Source organism: Aythya ferina (genome assembly GCF_964211825.1).
Source record: "Aythya ferina genome assembly, chromosome: 21".
Lineage (NCBI taxonomy): Eukaryota > Metazoa > Chordata > Aves > Anseriformes > Anatidae > Aythya > Aythya ferina.
The window spans coordinates 1,614,515-1,631,382 of record NC_140319.1 but is presented as its reverse complement, the minus strand read 5'-3'; the positions used below and the strand labels follow the sequence as shown (position 1 = coordinate 1,631,382).

Here is a 16,868-nt window from a genome sequence, read left to right as displayed (position 1 = left end):
TAAAGGTTTGCCATCATCCTCCAGCAGCTGTCAGTGTCCTACAGGTCGATCCCCAAGCAACACTCTGCTGAGCCAGAGCTGCCGATTGGAAAGTTCATTGTATGGGCAGTGTCCAACCCCTTCCCCATCCTCAATACACCAGGGTATTTATTTCCTTGTAGAAAAGGGTTGCAACATCAGACAATGCTCTGCTTTGCACCATCTATTCTCTCCTTCTTGCAGTCAGCCCACAAATATTTCTTGCTTTCTCCCCTTGTTCATTCTTTTTTATTTTTTCTTTTTCTTTTTTCTTTTCTTTTTTTTTTTTTTTTTTTTTTGAACGAAAAAATGTTATTTTGTGCCTCCTGAGCCTTGTCGGCTGGGCTCGGCTTCTGTATCAGCTGGAGGAGCTTATGAGCCTCGTCTCCTCGGATTTAGACTGAAATTTTGATTTTCTGCCGCGCTCAGATAATGTGGAAATCCTGTTCCCCGATATTTACTGTTTATCAGTGCAGCACAGCGCAGTTCTGGGGGGAAGGGAATCTCCCCCTCCGTGTCTCCCCTCATCCCCTCCACCCCCCATCCTGCATGCTAATGGAGTTTGACTTCGGAGCAGACGCTACAACAAAAGCCTAATTATGGTGAGTGGAGGGGACAAGGAACTTCCCGGCAAAGAGGCTCTGCATCCCTGGGACAAACCCTGATCCGTGTCCCCATCACCGGGGCCTGCCAGAGCATGGGGCTGTTCCCTTGTCCCATCTGTGACCACCGAGCCATCTGTCCCTCTCTTGGCCCACTCCTTGCAAGGCTTTGTCACCTTGGGCGGACCTGAGGTCCCCTCCAGCTTTATGAAATCAAGGATGGGGGAGTGCAGGAGCATGGCAAGACTTGTCACATCCGCTTTCCCCCTGCTCCTCACCTGGATTAAGTGGTCTTGTCTCGTGTCTCCAGGTTGCCCTGAGCATCCTGGTCTATTGGATGAGCTCCCTCTCCTTTCACATCACGTTTGTCCCAGAAGAAGCCCACGTGTTTGGGGACCCCCTGAGCATTCCGTCTGCAAGCGCAGTCCCCTTCCAAGGCACACATCCTGCTCCCCGTGTGCCAACACATGCCAAGCCCCGCGTCCTCCAGCGTGGATTAGTGTTGCTGAGCCCTTGCAAACTCATTCCTGAAAGGAACCTGGAGGCAAGAAAGGGAAGGGGCGGGGGGGGGCACTTCGCTGCCTGACATGAACTAGGCAAGAAAAATAAAACAATAATAAGAAAATCTGGGGCTCAGCAGCAGGGGAACAGCTCTAAGGACCACTTAAGTGGCCAGCGGTGCATAATGCCTCACTATTAATGAGGCCTGCTGCCGATCCCTAAAAGGATTGGTTATTGTCAGATAATGTACAGGGTTTTCTCTTTGCCCCCCAGCCCCTCACGGGGAAAGCAGGCATTTCCCTGTGGTTGGGATTGAGCTGAATAATGTCCTGGCCACCTGCAAACGTGCTGGGCTTTCTCTGCAACTGCATAATTAGAGGCAGGAGGGTAATGCAGCATGGAGAAAGGAAGGAAAAAAAATGGGAAAAAGAATGTTTTTTTTTTTTTTTAAAAAAAAAGGGAAAGGAATGGAAAGGGAGACAGGAAACTTGATAAAGCTCAGCTAGGCGCTCTCTGTTTGCACTGTTCTCTATACAGCTTGGCTGTTGGCTGGCTCTTCTGGTTTAAAGTGACTCCACTTCTTATGGAAACGGAGAGGCGGTATTAAAAAAAAAAAAAAAAAAAAAAAAACAAGACACAGAGAGCTTCCTTATCTCATGGAGACAGTTGTCAGGAATCACTTTGACTGAGTCGTTTTGTCTCCATGCTTTTTTTCGCTGTCAAGCAGGCCTCAGGACATGGATCAAAGGAGAGGCGCTGAGCGCTCGCTGAAACTTCTGATCCCTTCTCGGTAGAGACGCACGAGTGGCAGACAGCTCTCCTCCACATCAAATGGAAGGAGAGAGGAGAGGGAGGAAGAAGGGAAGGGAGAGGGAGAAGAAAAGCTGGGAGAGAGACAGAGAGAGGAGGCTGCGAGGCGCTCTCTGCCGCTCCAGATCTCAGGGGACAGACAGACAACACCAGCCTTTGCTTTCCCTCTTTCCCATTTCTTATCCAGAGCGTCCCCTTGCCAGTGTACCCCCAGAAAACTAACAGTAACACAGATATTTGCCCCAAACTAACAGGTGAGCTCCCCAAAGGAGCCTCAACCCAGCTGGCCCCAGACATCAGTGGTTCCCAGACCAAGCTTTGCACTGAAGCAAGAATCACTGTGAGAGCTCCCTCCTGCATTGCACGCTTGGATATCTCAGTTTCAGCTCCTGCACTGGTTTGGTGGGTGAATTCCTACACCAAAACTACCCCCTGGGTGTCAGCCTTGCCTCCTTCCCTTCAATCTCTAAAGCTGGTCCCAGCAGTTTTTCTGTTTTTGCCAACAAGCAGTTCCCCACCCTTTTCCTTGTGCTGCTCACGATTCCCTTTCAGGTACTTATTCCCTGAAATAAGATCCCCCTCATCTCCAAACAGGATAGGCTTAAGGGCTGACTCCAGCTTACTGCGGCGAGCTAAGACCCTCCACACCTTTGATCAATTCACTCCTCGCACACCCTAGACCCTGCTAGGATTTCTGCTCTTCAGCCCTCACTGTAAATTGATCTGGTGCACGCCTGTCTGATGGAGGCAGGGAGCAGCATCTTGCATCTCACCTCACCTCCACTGCTCTGCGAGGAGAAGACCCCTAGGTGGCACGTGCCCCACAACTCAGCAGCCCCCCCATTATCTCTCTGCTACACACACGGCTACATCTTTTCGCCTCTGCTCTTCACCCAAACCTTCACCCAAAATGCTGCAACCTGGCTGTCCGCAATCCCAGCAGCTGGAGGGCTCTAGGATGGGGGAAGGCCTGGGTTTCCTTTATCATTAGCACATGTAGATGGTGAAGTGAACAGAAAAAAAAAACTGTACTGCAAAACAACCTCTTTCAAAAGGCATCCCTCAGGCCTGGGAAAGCTGGAGGTCGTGGCATATCCCCCTAACCGTGCACACCTGTGGTGGTAGGCTGTCCTGCCTCCTTGCATCTCTGCTGTTCTCTCACACCCACCGAACCCAACATACTTTCCACAACCCCTCTTTGGGGAAAAAAGAGGAGGCAGGTTGGGCTTAGTGCCTGACCCATTGCAGAGCTCATTGCTGCAGATTTCTCCTGTCATAGATGGCTTTTCACAGCCATGGCACAGCTGGAGCACAGCTGTTACACCACTGCCAGACTTTAACAGGCACACAGAGTGCATGGGCACGTACGCTGGTGTGCACACAGTGTGTACACGTGGGACATTGATGCCCTTGTGCACACAGATGTGCGAGCACATGCACGTATGCCCCTGCTTCTGAGTCCTTATTATTCCTTTTATTGCATTCCTCCCTTTTAAGCTTCCCCTCTATTTCATGTCCCTCATTCCGGCGCTGCCTTTCCCTGCTGCAGTCCCTTGATTCCTCTCGCAGCTCAGCACCAGCTCCCCAGTCCCTGGGTTATTGCAGCTCTTCGAGCCACGTGGCAAAACACTCGCCTCTGAATGCCAGAGGTCACTCAGAAATGCCTGTCACCAGGCTGGATGCTGTATTAATTGCTAATCTCTCATTTTCTCTATCTGCCCTGCCTGCCTTGTCTCGAGTTCCCTTATTAATCATAAAGCAGGGCAAATCCTGCATTTGATTCCTCCAAGTCTGTGTCTGCCAGCCAAGTCCCTCTCACCCTCCCCGGTGTGGAGAAGACAGGACCCAGAGGAGAAACATTTCGGCTGAGTCGGTGCAACAGAGCTGAAAGCCCCAGCAGCCCTGTTCAGCCATCAGCAGGAATTACAGCCCCGGTAGCACCCACCCGGCTTTCACTTTGCTCCCACCCGCCTGTAAAATGGGAAGCTACAGCACAGGGCTCAGGTAGGAAGGAGTATTTAAAGATTTTAGGGTACAGATTTTCACGTCTTAGCCTTGGGTGTCTTAAATACATGCTCCCTGCTCCTAAGTCTGGGGGCTTATCAGACATTTTCACACCTCCCTGCACTTATTCCTCCTGTTGTCACTGGTCTCATCGTTCTCCTCACTTCCCCCCTCCCCTTTATTTCTTCTCCTATTTCCTCCTTATTCCCCTTTCTCCCCACTTCATCTGTCTCTGATACCTGAGTTTACCAACAGCGCAGTCCCAGGGGCTGATCCTGGGCCATCTGAAGTTAACAGTGAAGCTCCTGGCAATCTCAAGGCTCAGGAGCCGTTTGCTCTGAAATCCTTCGGTGTTTCTCCGATTTCAACATCTCAGTAATACACACAGAGAACAATGTCTGGTGTGGAAACCACACAGGAACAAACACCACCGGTGCCACCCAGAGCATTAGAAGTAGGGTTAAGGTAATAAGATACTATTTTAATTGTTTCTAATCAGTTTTTAATGGGACCTGAGCATCCAAATTAATCAAGGAAACTCATGAAACCTCGTTTGCTACATATGTCCAGTGAGGGCTAAAAGCAGTTTCTGCAAACTTCCTTGCAAGCAGAGTTATGTGACAGTCAGGTGTAAACGGCATGGGTGAAGATAGTTCTACTGCAGAGGAAAAATGAACAGAAAGCATTTTGGTGCCTCAGATATCAATTTTCCCCCTCCCATCCTATTCCTCTGTTTGCAGAAACAAAGTCATGAGGAATCAGGCAAATAAATACGTATCTATTTTCACACGAGAAAAATGTTCCGTTCTCCCCTTTTGCCACAGCTTGGAGCAGAGGCGTCTAACTGACAAGAGCAGATGGGCTTTGTTTGGTTAAATAAAAAAAAAAAAGAAAAAAAAAAAAAAGGAAAAAGAAACTTTAGTGGAAAAACCACCAGCTTTCCTGGGACACATAGGTTAAAAGTTTAGAGAGACGGAGCTGCATTTGACACTGAGCAAGGGAAAACGCCAACGCAGTCTCAGCAGAGCCAGTTTCTCCTGGAGAGAAATCTGGAACCCCCGTGCCCCTGGCAAAAAAGGACACGGATTTTAGCACGCGTTTGCCTCATCCTCCTAAAATCCTGCATGCAATCTGTCACAAGGTTGTGGGGAGGATTCTTTGGTGAGGTAGAGATAGGGTGCAAAGAATAATCGTGACTCAAAATAGGGACAGAAACCATCTTCTGAAGGAGAAAAACTTTATTTGAGGGAATCACAGTCCTCTGGAGAGATGGGGCTGGAGAGGGAACTCAGAGGAGGCAGCATACGGGGGAAGAGGGCAGAGACTACATGGAAAAAAAAATGGAGTGGAAAAGGAGTGGAAGGAGAAAAGGAAAGGAGAGGTAGAAAAGGGAGGTAGAGAAAACCGTGAGGAAAGGTTAAAAAAAAAAACTTCTGTGGGGTGGCACCCAAGAGCAATAGAGGTTAAAGAATATTAGAAGAACATGTTCCTACACTAAGATAAGCCGGAGAAATGAATCCTTATCCGTCCAAAACCAACCCTTTAAAATTCGAGTGAGAGAAGGGTCTCCTTTCAGGGAAACGGGGAATCCTTAATGCTTCCTCCCTCAGCAACTGTAATGCCAGGATGTTCCCAATCTGCTTTGAGGGATGGAAAGATTAAGAATAATAAAAAAATTGCAATAAAATATGTGTGAACGAGGGGGTAATTGTGGACAAATGCAGCATTCAAATTCATTTTTCAGCTCTTTTACACACCATTTCAATCTTATTTTCTGCTTGTTAATGAGATCTTGTTGGTTGGGGTGGGCACGGCTGCCCAGTATCGCTTGGGTAATTGCACATAATTTTCTCTCTACTAGTGATTTGCATCAGATTTTTTTTTTCTAATTCTTTGCTATTTAAATCCCCTTCTCCCTTTCCCCCTCCCCCCCAAATCTCACCCTCTCCTCCCCCTCTTTCTTCCCCTCCCCTTCTCCTGGCCCAGCAAGACTCATTTTGAATGCTTATTATAGGCACAGTGTCTCCAACAACAAAAAAAAAAAAAAAAAAAAAAGGGAACTAGACAGAAAGGATCCATGTCACTGAAGGAAGCAGCGCTGTCTCTCTGGAGCCAGACACCACGATGCCTGCTCCCATCTCGCCAGCTAACATCGTGTCCTTCCCAATTGCCAGTTTTCCCAAAAAGGCTGCAGCTGGCTCTTCTCACGCTTCTGCCAGGACCAGCATGCTCCTGACGAGGATTCAGATGATCCCTAATCCCACTCCACTGGGGCCGAGGAAAACATTACCCTGGACAGTGGAAAGAACTGGAGCCCTGGGATGATGTCAGGAAATGTGAAACTGTGCTACGCTTGTGCAGACTAAGAATGTCCCTGAGTTTAGGACGTAAAATTTCAGGCAGAGCCTGACCTGTGCCTTTAAGGCTCCCTCCAGGAATGGTGATAAACCTGAAATTGTAAAACCTGATTCCAACCTTCAGTCTCCAGCCACAGCCACATTAACTCTCTGTGCTGACTATACTGCCATTACACTGGGAGTGAACTTGCTCATAGAGCAAAAAATCCACTGAAAGCCCCAAGAAAATTAAAGCAACAAATATGAGATGATGAACAAGTTTCTCTTGGCTCTTAGTGTTTCTGGAGGTGTCTTAATCTTCTGGTGATCCTGTGGGTTTGCTGAAAGAGTCAGTGCTCTCAGAAATAACATGGTATGAAAGCACAGGAAGCGCCTGACTCTTAACTATGCCTCAATATATTCTTCAGCTAGACAGTGGCCATTTGCAATAAACTAATTGTCTTCTGCTTTTCAACAACCCCTTGCAAGACCCCAACATGCTACAGTGAACAAGTGAATCAGACACATTTGAGATAATAGGCCAGGAGCTAAAAAGGAAGCAGAAATGTTAGGAGGGGAAGCAGTGGACAGGATCCTTCTGAAAATGTGAAGTCATTTTAAGAGGCAGAAGAGATGTACTAGAGAGGAAAGTAGCCCAGAATACAATATGACCCTACTTCTTTGTTGTTTAAAAAGCACCCAGGGAATTGCCCATCATCACAAACAGCAGAGGCTCAGTCAAACGTGGCCCTCATTTTTCTCTTTGTGTTGACTTGTAAGGTACTAATTTACTTTATTTCCTTCCACCTCAGCCCACACTGCATACCGCTTTCCTGAAAGACCATCAGGCAAATGTTGATCTGAAGTTATACTGATTTTACCACTACAATGAGCCACTTGTCATAAACTTTACAGCAGCCACAGTGAGAGGCGAGTCCCAGCTAGCAAAGATCTGAACTTCAGAACAGTTGGATGCAAAGTTTGTTTTGCTGTCAGTGTGAAGCAGGACCTGGCTAAGTATCTCTTGGTGCCTGGCCTTGCTCTAGTTGGATTTGACAGGTATTCTCAGATAAAAGGGAAACAACTCCTCTGTGGGATGAAACTGAGTTGGAAATGTTTAAAAGGTATTCATGAAATCCCACCCATCTCCACACACACTTGTTTTACAACCTACTCTGTTCCAGTGCTTTGAGAAATGGTGAGACCAAAGCTCCAGGGCCAGAAACCACCCACTGGATGACTGCTACCTCTGGTTCTCACCCTTTGTATTTAGCTTTGCTTCAGGCCTGTATCTCTTTGCTAAGTTTTGGCACAGGCATCAGCCAGCCAGGAGGCAGCTCCCAGCCGCAGTCAGGCCAGCTGAATCTGTGACAGCTGCTGCTAACCCACGCGACCTCTGGGGAGAGATGGGGACCTCACTGCTGCATGCTCCGGCTCCCTGGTACTGAGCTACTTTCTGCTAATCTGTGACTGCTGCAGCCACTGAGTGCACCCTGGCAGATGCAAGGTGACTCATCTGGCTGCAGCTGGCCAGCCCGTGACATACACATTCTCAAACAGGCTACGCTCAGAGCAAGATCTCTTCCCTACAAAGGCTGTCCCAGCATGAAGCAATCTGAAATAACTGCTCAGGTTACCCTGAGGTTTCTCACTAAGATCTGGGAAGGGGTAGAGAATAAAGGATCATGCTGGGTAGCAGTTTAATTGTGTGGGACTCTCCTTCGCACAACCGAGACAGTGTTCTTAGGTGAAGTAAAACATCATCATGGGATGAAGTAGCTGAACTTCCCAGCTGACTTCTTGCTCCTTGGCAGTCTCAGCTCTGGAATAAAGGCACAACAGCCTCTAAACTGGGGCAACTAGATGTCACTTCCGAGGAGGGCTTTAGAGATCCAGGAGCAGAACAGGACGAGGCACAAAGCTGTGCATGCTGCAGGCTGGAAAACAAGCAAGAAACGTGGCCATTTCCCATGTGAAGTTTGGGTAGAACTTTCAGCAACGTCTGCCCTTTCTGTCAGGAGGGGGAGGACCGAAGTGCATGCAGGGGGAGCGCACCGAGACTGCAGAGGCCGAACGTAATCCCCTTTTCTCTGTTGTGGGAATGGAAATGCCATGCTTCTCCTCTTGAATTTCAACTGCCAGCACCGAGCCTGTCTGGTGGATTCTGGCCGGGACACCCAATCCCAGGGTAACTGGATAGTGTGCTGAGCGGCAGCAAATGCTGGGAGCTCTTGACCTGGCAGGCCCCCACCCCCTTGTCAAACTGCAAAGAAATCTCCCTCCTGCTGCTGCTGAAGGATGAAACCAGAGAACTGTCTGTTTGCAGCTCTCAGACAAATTGCCATCATTTGAAGTTCCCATTTTTTTCTACCTCCTGACCACTCTCCTTCCCTGTGGTTGATATTTACCCCTGCAGAGAGCAAACAGATACCACAGATACTTGCTCAGGAGAATGGGAGGGTTGAGGTGCTATGGGCTTTACCTGTAATGCTGTGAAACAGCTGAATCATATCGAGAACTCGCAACACTTACACACACCCCACTATATAGATGAGGATACTTCTGTATTTCTCGCATCCCTCCACTAGGAACAGCAGAGAGCTTAGAAAGGCAGGAAGTTGGCAAGATCAGTAAATATAAAGCACTCATAAAATAACCTGGGTTAGCCTTTTCATGCACAAAAGAAATAGAAGAATTTATATGCTGATATCTTGGACCTCGCATGATTAGAAGCATTAGGGAAATAGGAATCACCCCTTCTTGGGGGTGCAAAGCTCTCTTTTCTTCAGGACTTCAAGATAATGTATCCTCTCTTTCCCATACAAAGGGCTTATTGGCTCAGGACTCTATCTTCCCCTACTCTGAGCCTGGGGGCAGGGTAATTTGGGATAGGGATAAGCACAGAAAAAGCATTGGTCTGGTCATTTTAATGAGTCTCTGACTTAGCAAGCAGGACTAGTAAGTAGATGATGAACCTACAGAAATGGAAATTGCATGATGGACTAGTGTTTGTGCAGCTTATCACGTGCATCTCATCCTTAACTTATTCTTCAGTTCTAAATTGCACTTGTGAAAATCTGAATTAGTCATGTGCCCTGGACTATCTAACCTGCAGCCTGCCTTTGAATTCCATACCATATGCTCATCTCCCAAGCCTAGTGCTATTAGAAATCCCTTGTCATAAAGATGTCTCCCTATTTCCCCCACAAATTACACTGTTTGAAGCAATATTCAGTCCCGTGCCAGTCACACTTTACATTTTCTATCTTATGACCATTCAAAGCTAGAAGTGGGATTTTTATACCATTTCAGAGAAGCTGCAAAATTTCCCTCTTTCCATTGACACTCAATGTTTGTTTTCACACTTGAGAGATCACAAGATATTGGACCTTAAAATCTATATACCTCTGTGATGTCCCCATTTATTGGACTCCTCTCTAAACAGTTGTAGCCTTTTCATTTCAGATACCTACCTCATTTCTCCTGTAGTTTCAAATTATTTTGTACTTCCTGTCTTAAATAGTGTTACTGGCCACTCTGAAACAACTGCTACAGGGCACTTCGTATGTCTCCATATTTCACAAGTGACCGAGAACAAAAGCAAAACATATTTGGTACCCTTCCAGGACTGCAGACACCACAAGAATACAAGTCCTTGCTGTTATTTTTTTAGTGTGCTTTGTTGCACTTAAAAGGAAATGTGTATTTAGAATATAGATTACATCAAGTAAACCAAAGAGAAGATTAAAGGCTCTATCTAATGAGGTGACAAAATATTAGAATTCTTATTCCAGGATGGTGATAGAGAGCAGATCTAGTGTGGGCTGTATTCTCAGCTGGTGCAAACCCCGACATCTCCATTGACTTCAGTAGAGCTCACCAACTGAGAACATAAGTCTGCTCCCATTACATCCACATAGCACGAGCTCTGCTCTCCGTACTCTCCAGACTTGCTGATGATGGAAAACTTAACCTCTCTACACTGCTGAGGCTCATTTCTCTGTCATGTGCAGCACTGAAAAGCTGTGCATGCAACTGGCAGCAATCTGATAAAACCTGGGTACAGGGCCCTTCAGAAGGCAGCTGGGCCGAGCCTTGGTGCTCTATTCTGAGCTCAGGCAGGGATTTCAAAATCAAGGGTGTGATATATGGGGAGGCCATAGATGTTGCCTGATATCCTTAAAACATACACACACTCCATTTTTTTACACCAGTAGATGCATGTGAAACGTATCTTTCCTCCTTTAAAGCTTACCTACATCTCTTATTCTGATCTTGTGGAAAGCATTTAGCAGAACTGATTACATGACAAAACATTTCTCAAAACTAAATCCCTGATCTACAAATCCTTATGTTTTGAGGAAAGTCAGATCCATGGCATTTTCACAACTAGTGGCTTTCCAAGTTTCAGCCAGACTTGGACAAGCTGGCTCCAACTAATCTCTAGATCAGTGGTCCACAAATCATGGCCTACTCTAAAGAGTCTGAAAAAGGTAACTGAGAAAATCAAGCTTGCTGCCATTAGGCTAAAATCAACAAATGAAGGGCACACACCTGCACTGGAATTTTTCTGGAGTGCTGAGAAGACAAACACCAATGCTCTACGTCCTGCTGTTTGCAATTACAGTGTGCTATCCTGAATACAGGAACTAACAGGATACAAATGCTCTGGCAGTGTAGTGCTGAGCTCAGGATAGATACTGCCGATAAACAAATTAACTAATTGTTTTAACTAGGCTGCCTCCAAGAATTCCTGACAATAATAATAACTCCCTTGTTTACCATAATTCATTGTGATAGCCTGAAGTCTGCCCTGCTCTCAGAGGATCTGGACCAGCCAAATACTGTCAGCCAAATAAAGAGAATGGAAGCAGGTCACATACCTGTGGAGAGAGGCCATTGCTTACAGGATTCATGTGGTTGGCAGGAGCTGCAGCATTCATGAAACTGTCTGAGTAGCTGGAGAAGCTGTGTCGGGCCCCATAGGCAGAGCCGGTGTCGGCAGCAGCGGCTGCGGCAAGCCCTCCCTGGTGCATGGTGGATGGCGGCAGGGGCTGGGGTCTGTGCACAGTGCTTCCCCCATCTGCGGAGAGATTGTTCAAAGGTCAACCAACAGTCGTGGGGTGGTATGGCTGGTGCTGCGCAAAGCATGGACTGGTAGTTTGGCTGTCCTGATCTCAGCTTCTGTGTCCTACCATCAAGGTGTTCCAGGTGAACACAAACATGACACGTGACAGCACAAAATGTGTAAACCTGGGACGAAACGTCTGAATTTTCTCTTATTTTTCCTCCAGACCAAGGGTGCAAATTCCTTTGTAAAGGCCAAGGCCAAAGCCGGCTAGAATTAGCAATACTCCTAGGAAAACCACAAAGGAAAAGGAAGGGAACCACAAAGGAAAGCCTATACCATGCTCACTTCGGGCTGATGTGCTCTTCATTTCAAATCTGAGCAGGACAACAGTCATGAGACACACTGGTGTAGCAGAAAGGTCCATGAGACAATGGGCAGGCCAGATCTGCCTGTTCTCCAGAGGAGAAAGCAGAGTCTCCAATGACTTGAGGCAAAAGCTGGCCTCCCCAGCTAAAGGAAAACCACCTACCTGTTACAAGAATCTAAGAGGAATGTCATGAATCAGAAAAGGAGGTGCCAATGGGACGAGTTATGGCAAGGGGAGAGCAGGAGTGCAGGTGAAGGGGTGCTCACCTTGGGAAATGGTGGTTGTTGGGTAGGTGGAGTCCGGCAGTTGGTACGGGGGCAGCGTTGGCATTCCTGTGGGTGGGAAGCCCCCCGGCAGCAGGTGGTTGAAAGCCGCGAGTTGGTTCGCTCCTGCCTGTTTGCGCCATCTCGCTCTTCGGTTGCTGAACCACACCTGAGACAGGGGCAGGAAAAAGTACGTGTGACTCTCGGAGCAGCTGTCCTATCACACCTAGACTGGGTTACAGCATCCTGTGTTACAGCACTGGCCAAAACCAGGTTCAAATTGCTGCCTGATATTGACTTTGAGAATGTTGGTCTCTGTTCCTTAGTTTCCTTTCTTTCAAATGACAGTACTACTACTGCTCTGTTTCCTGGGTGAAGACACATGCATTTAAAATTGTGAAAGATACTGTTAAGAGCATGGGAGGGTGCTATCAGCAGTAGGGTGAGACGAAGAGGAAAAATTTAGCTTGTGTATTCTGAGACAGTCCATACCAAATAGATGCGTTGCTACCACCTGGCCATTCTGCCTTGTTATCTGACAACTATGTGAATTATGCTGAAGGATTATGTACCATAATAGCAACACGGCTGCACTGTTAGGAGGGATAAATAGACAGATTAGCATCATGGTTTCTATGTTAGACAAGCTAAATAGATAGAACCAGACCGGAGGGAATACAAGGTTTTCTTAGCTTCTCTGTACTGCAGCAAATCACTGTTGTCTGTATGCTAAGACATGCTCTCCTTGCAAGAGGCACTGCAGTGTGCACTAGCATTGTACTGCAGCCAATTTAAATCTCCATGCATTAAAATAAACTCAGTATTAATGCATGTGCAAAGCCAAGCTCATGTTTCCTACAGTGCTACTTTACCTGTAAGACGCTAGGAGAGATTTTTCTAAATGCATTTGTCTGCCCTGATGTGTTTTATCATGAGCAATCTCCCTTCTGGATAGTGGAAAGGGCTTCTCAAGCTGTCTCTTGGGCTTGGTTTACTTTATTTAATCAGAGAGGCTCTCAGGACCGATCTCTGTTTGGGGTTCAGAAGTATGCGGATAAGCTTTCAAGCCAGATGAGAATGCAGCTGCTGGACTTTGTGAGGCCTAAAGGGCTAGGAAACATGATTAAATTTCACAGCAACAAGAAAAAATGGAGCAAAAATCAAGAGCGTAAGACATTCGGAGAAAAAAAAACCTCCATCAGGCTTCCAAGCTGCTCAACGTCAGATCAGAAGCTGGGGTTACAAGGGTTTGAGGCACTGCAATCCAAACTGTCCCCACATCTTGTGAACCAAAACAAAACTCTCTTCCCTAAACATAATGGAATCTGAGTCCAATGCTCCGACATGATCCAAATCTCAAAGTGGGAGTCTTGCTCTGGCCTTTAAATTGAGTCTCTCTGTAAATGCTCACTTCTTAGCTTGCCTTTTTCTTATTGGCACCTGTGGGTATGTATATTCATTCAACAAGGCAACCTGTTTTCATTTAGAGATTCTCATTTAATGGAGTGTTGGCTCCAAGTCCACACACACTGCAGTGCTGCTGCAAAAACAAGCATATGATGAGCTTTATGCACAAATTCCTTTGAGGTTCTCTAGATCATAGTCTATTATTGCTCTTTGGACATGTTACTCATCTAACTAGTGTGCTTTAAAAACAGTTTGATTCAGACCCGCTAATGACAGCTGTGTGTGACCTGCTGGCAATGGCCTTGTCCTGGTCAGTCCTTCAGTTCTTGCAGTTATTTACATCCATGCACAATGAAAACAAACAAACAAAGAAAAAAGCCCAGTTTTCTTTGGAGGAGCTCATCTAAATTAACCTCCCTGAAATGTATACAGTGCTGATGTCAGGTCCTTGGCACCCGATGTGCCTCTTTACAGACCTGTTCCTACTGCACTGCGCTACTGAAGCAGCGTAACCTCTTAGCACCTTCCAAAAGCGTGACAGAAATAGGTCAGCTTACATCCGATCTGCATTGATCAACAGAGTCCATGCAGGTCAGAATCTCTGTGCTCATTTTTGGCACCATAAGTCGCTAGCAAAATCTAGGACAGAGTTAGGGAGAGAAAAATGAATGAACATCAAGGTCTGTAGCACTTTATAACATTTTTACACAGCCCAACACATGGCACAGTTTCTAGGAGCTGTGAGCAACACAAATAAATAACCTTTCATTTGCCCTGCTCATAAAAAGTGGATGGTCCTGTCCTTTTCTCACATGTGCAGGAATTTGTTAATTCATGCACATTAAGGATACACTACGCGTCTCCTCCTCTCATATCATTTGCTTTCACTTGCACAGTTAAGGACATAAAAACTTGTCAAGTATTTCTATTAACCAGAACACCAGGAGATATATATACCTCCTCTCTTCATAGAAAAGGGCCTAGCCTGTGTCTGGAAGAGCTCCCACTCCAACAAAGATCTCAGTGCTGAGGACAGCATAAAAAATTCAAATAACCAAGGACCTATGAATCCAGGAGTTGGGACGGAAAGAGAAGATGAAGTCCAAGAAAGTAAACGCCATTCTGGTGATTTCTGACTCTTTCCCAACATCAGAAAGGGTGGGAAAGTTCCTTTTTATAACCAAGAGCCAGATGTTGGCAAATCCACTGGGGATTAGAAGTTCAGAAGAAACATGTGGAGTGAGAAGGTCTAGTATAGGACTGGGTTCTCCAACAACATCTCCACGCGTACTCTGGTTTCCCTGTGGTGGTTTGTCAGTCGGCTCGGCTAACATATGATCAAAACACAACTTTGGAGAGATTTGCACTGTATTACATTACACTACATGAGGTTAGTGCTGCCCATGCACCAACACACGTATCTGCGTAGAGTTCAAATTCACACCTGTGTGTATAACTCCTCCCATCTTGCTTCTCCACATCCACTTGAGGGTGCAGAGCTGCTATTTCATTTTATTTTATTTTATTTTATTTTATTTTATTTTATTTTATTTTATTTTATTTTATTTTATTTTATTTTATTTTATTTTATTTTATTTTATTTTATTTTATTTTATATTTCATTTCATTTTTAAGGGAGATAAAAGGATACATTGGATCCTTTTATAACCATGTCGTGTTGACTGGAAAGGCCTCTGCAGGGGCCATTCTTGGGGTGCCCTCCAAACTTCAGTCTGCAACACACAAGGGTATGGGAAGAAAGGAGGGAATGCTATTTTGCATGGCATTGGACTGCAACCAGAGAAAAAGTCAGTTCCTAATTATACGATGGGATCCTTGTATGACTTCAGGGAAGCTTTGCTTTTCCAGATTGAAGTCAGTGGAAATATTACTTCATTCAATAAATTTTGGTCCTTACACAGTCCATGCATCAGGTTACAACTTCTGCAGTGAGGATAAAACCCATGTTTTCACACATTTTAATTTATTTCAAGAATCAAGCACCTGAGTCGGAGGCTCTCATTAACTGCCGGTATGCACCACACCCAGCACAATGAGGTCTGTGTCTCAGCTGGAGCATCACAGCAAAAGGAATAATAAACAATAACGATAGTAAATACATTTGCAACCAAATGTGATTCACAACTACATGCTGCAGTGCACTGCTTCCTAACGGAGCCTGGCTGGAGAACGCAGCCCCAAATACACTGAAACCTTCCACAAAGAAATTGATAGGATTTATCTTCCCGTGCAGAGGAAGGGACATTTCATGGCCCAAACAGGTTGATTCTGCCCCTTACTCATAACCCACAGAAAAAAAAAGCAGATACATTCCAGCTAATGACGTTAGCAATTCTTTCCCTTCCCCCGCCTTAAAGGTGGCTCAGGCCTTTATGCTTATAAATCATTTTATTGGTAGTTAAAATATAGAGGCTAAAGCATCTAACTGTAATGCGAGGCGCACTTCAAAGGGAACCTGCTTTCATTTCACAACAGTTAAGGTTTTATCAGCCACTAAAGATTCCCCCTGCCAGAGGATACTGTTACACCATGTTAAGCCCAGGGTGAAGGCTACGTCTGCTAAACCCAGACTGGTGGGAAGAAGATGGGAAGGGGAAGAAGTTTTGAAGCTGCTGGTCTGCCTGTGGAGATGTTGTTTGAGAGGCTGCTGGGGCAGAATTGCACAATTACGGTTGTATGCTGGGACCAGGGCAGCCAGCACTTGCAAAAAGGACTGTGTGAAGAACCCAAGAGCAGAAAAACTGGCAGTGCAGAAACCTGCTGCTTCTTAACAAGACAAGTTCTTCGCAATCATTTCTCTGTGCATAGCAAAGAGATCTCGTGCTGTTTAAATATGCTGCTTGCCAAAGGTATGGCAGTACATGTATAATACAGGTCATTGAAGGCAACAGTTCATACCTGCTAGAGATATTTGGGGCTTTTGTCCCCATTGATTGGCTTCCAAAAAATGCATTATATAGACAGGAGATGTGTTACATACACTGCTCAGCTCTGCTGAGGGCAAGTGCATAGATACAGAAGTGCCTGTATGGAAAACAACTTAAAAAATTACGTCCTAGAAGGTTCTTCATGTTCATCCTCCCAGTCAGAGTGGGTTTGGGGCAAAGGTTAGCACTGGTTCTTATTTAACATGAACACTTGCACCCAACCCTGCCAAGGGCTGGCCCGAGATGTCCCAGCCACTTGTTCTCAACCAGCAGAACAGTGGAGAAGGGCTGCAGAGACAGCTGCCTGCCAGGATGGGGCTGGACTGAATTATCCCTGCAGCCGCTGAGATATGGGTCAGCTCCCACAATTTGTCAGACAAGGAGAGGAAAGGAAGGTCAAAAAGAGCCTCCTGTGGGAAAGAAAGCCTGTTGTGTTCCTGCTCAGCCTAATCAGGACTTGATGTTGGAGAAAGATGGATGGGATAAATGAGCTCATAAATGGAAACAGGGATGGAAAAGCCAAGCCGTGCCCTTGCTCTCC

General features: G+C 46.1%; 1 protein-coding gene across 5 annotated transcripts in view; it reads right to left on the bottom strand.

Moving 5' to 3' along the window:
* The window catches only part of PAX7 (paired box 7), a 100,671-nt gene that overhangs the window by 24,966 nt on the left and 58,837 nt on the right, over nt 1-16,868 (bottom strand). For all 5 annotated transcript variants that reach the window (XM_084495382.1, XM_084495384.1, XM_084495383.1 and 2 more), the window contains exons 7-8: nt 11,976-12,141; nt 11,155-11,354 (exon numbers count right to left, since the gene is read on the bottom strand). In XM_084495382.1, the coding sequence (XP_084351508.1) occupies nt 11,155-11,354; nt 11,976-12,141 (366 nt within the window). The remainder of the gene's footprint in view (nt 1-11,154; nt 11,355-11,975; nt 12,142-16,868) is intronic.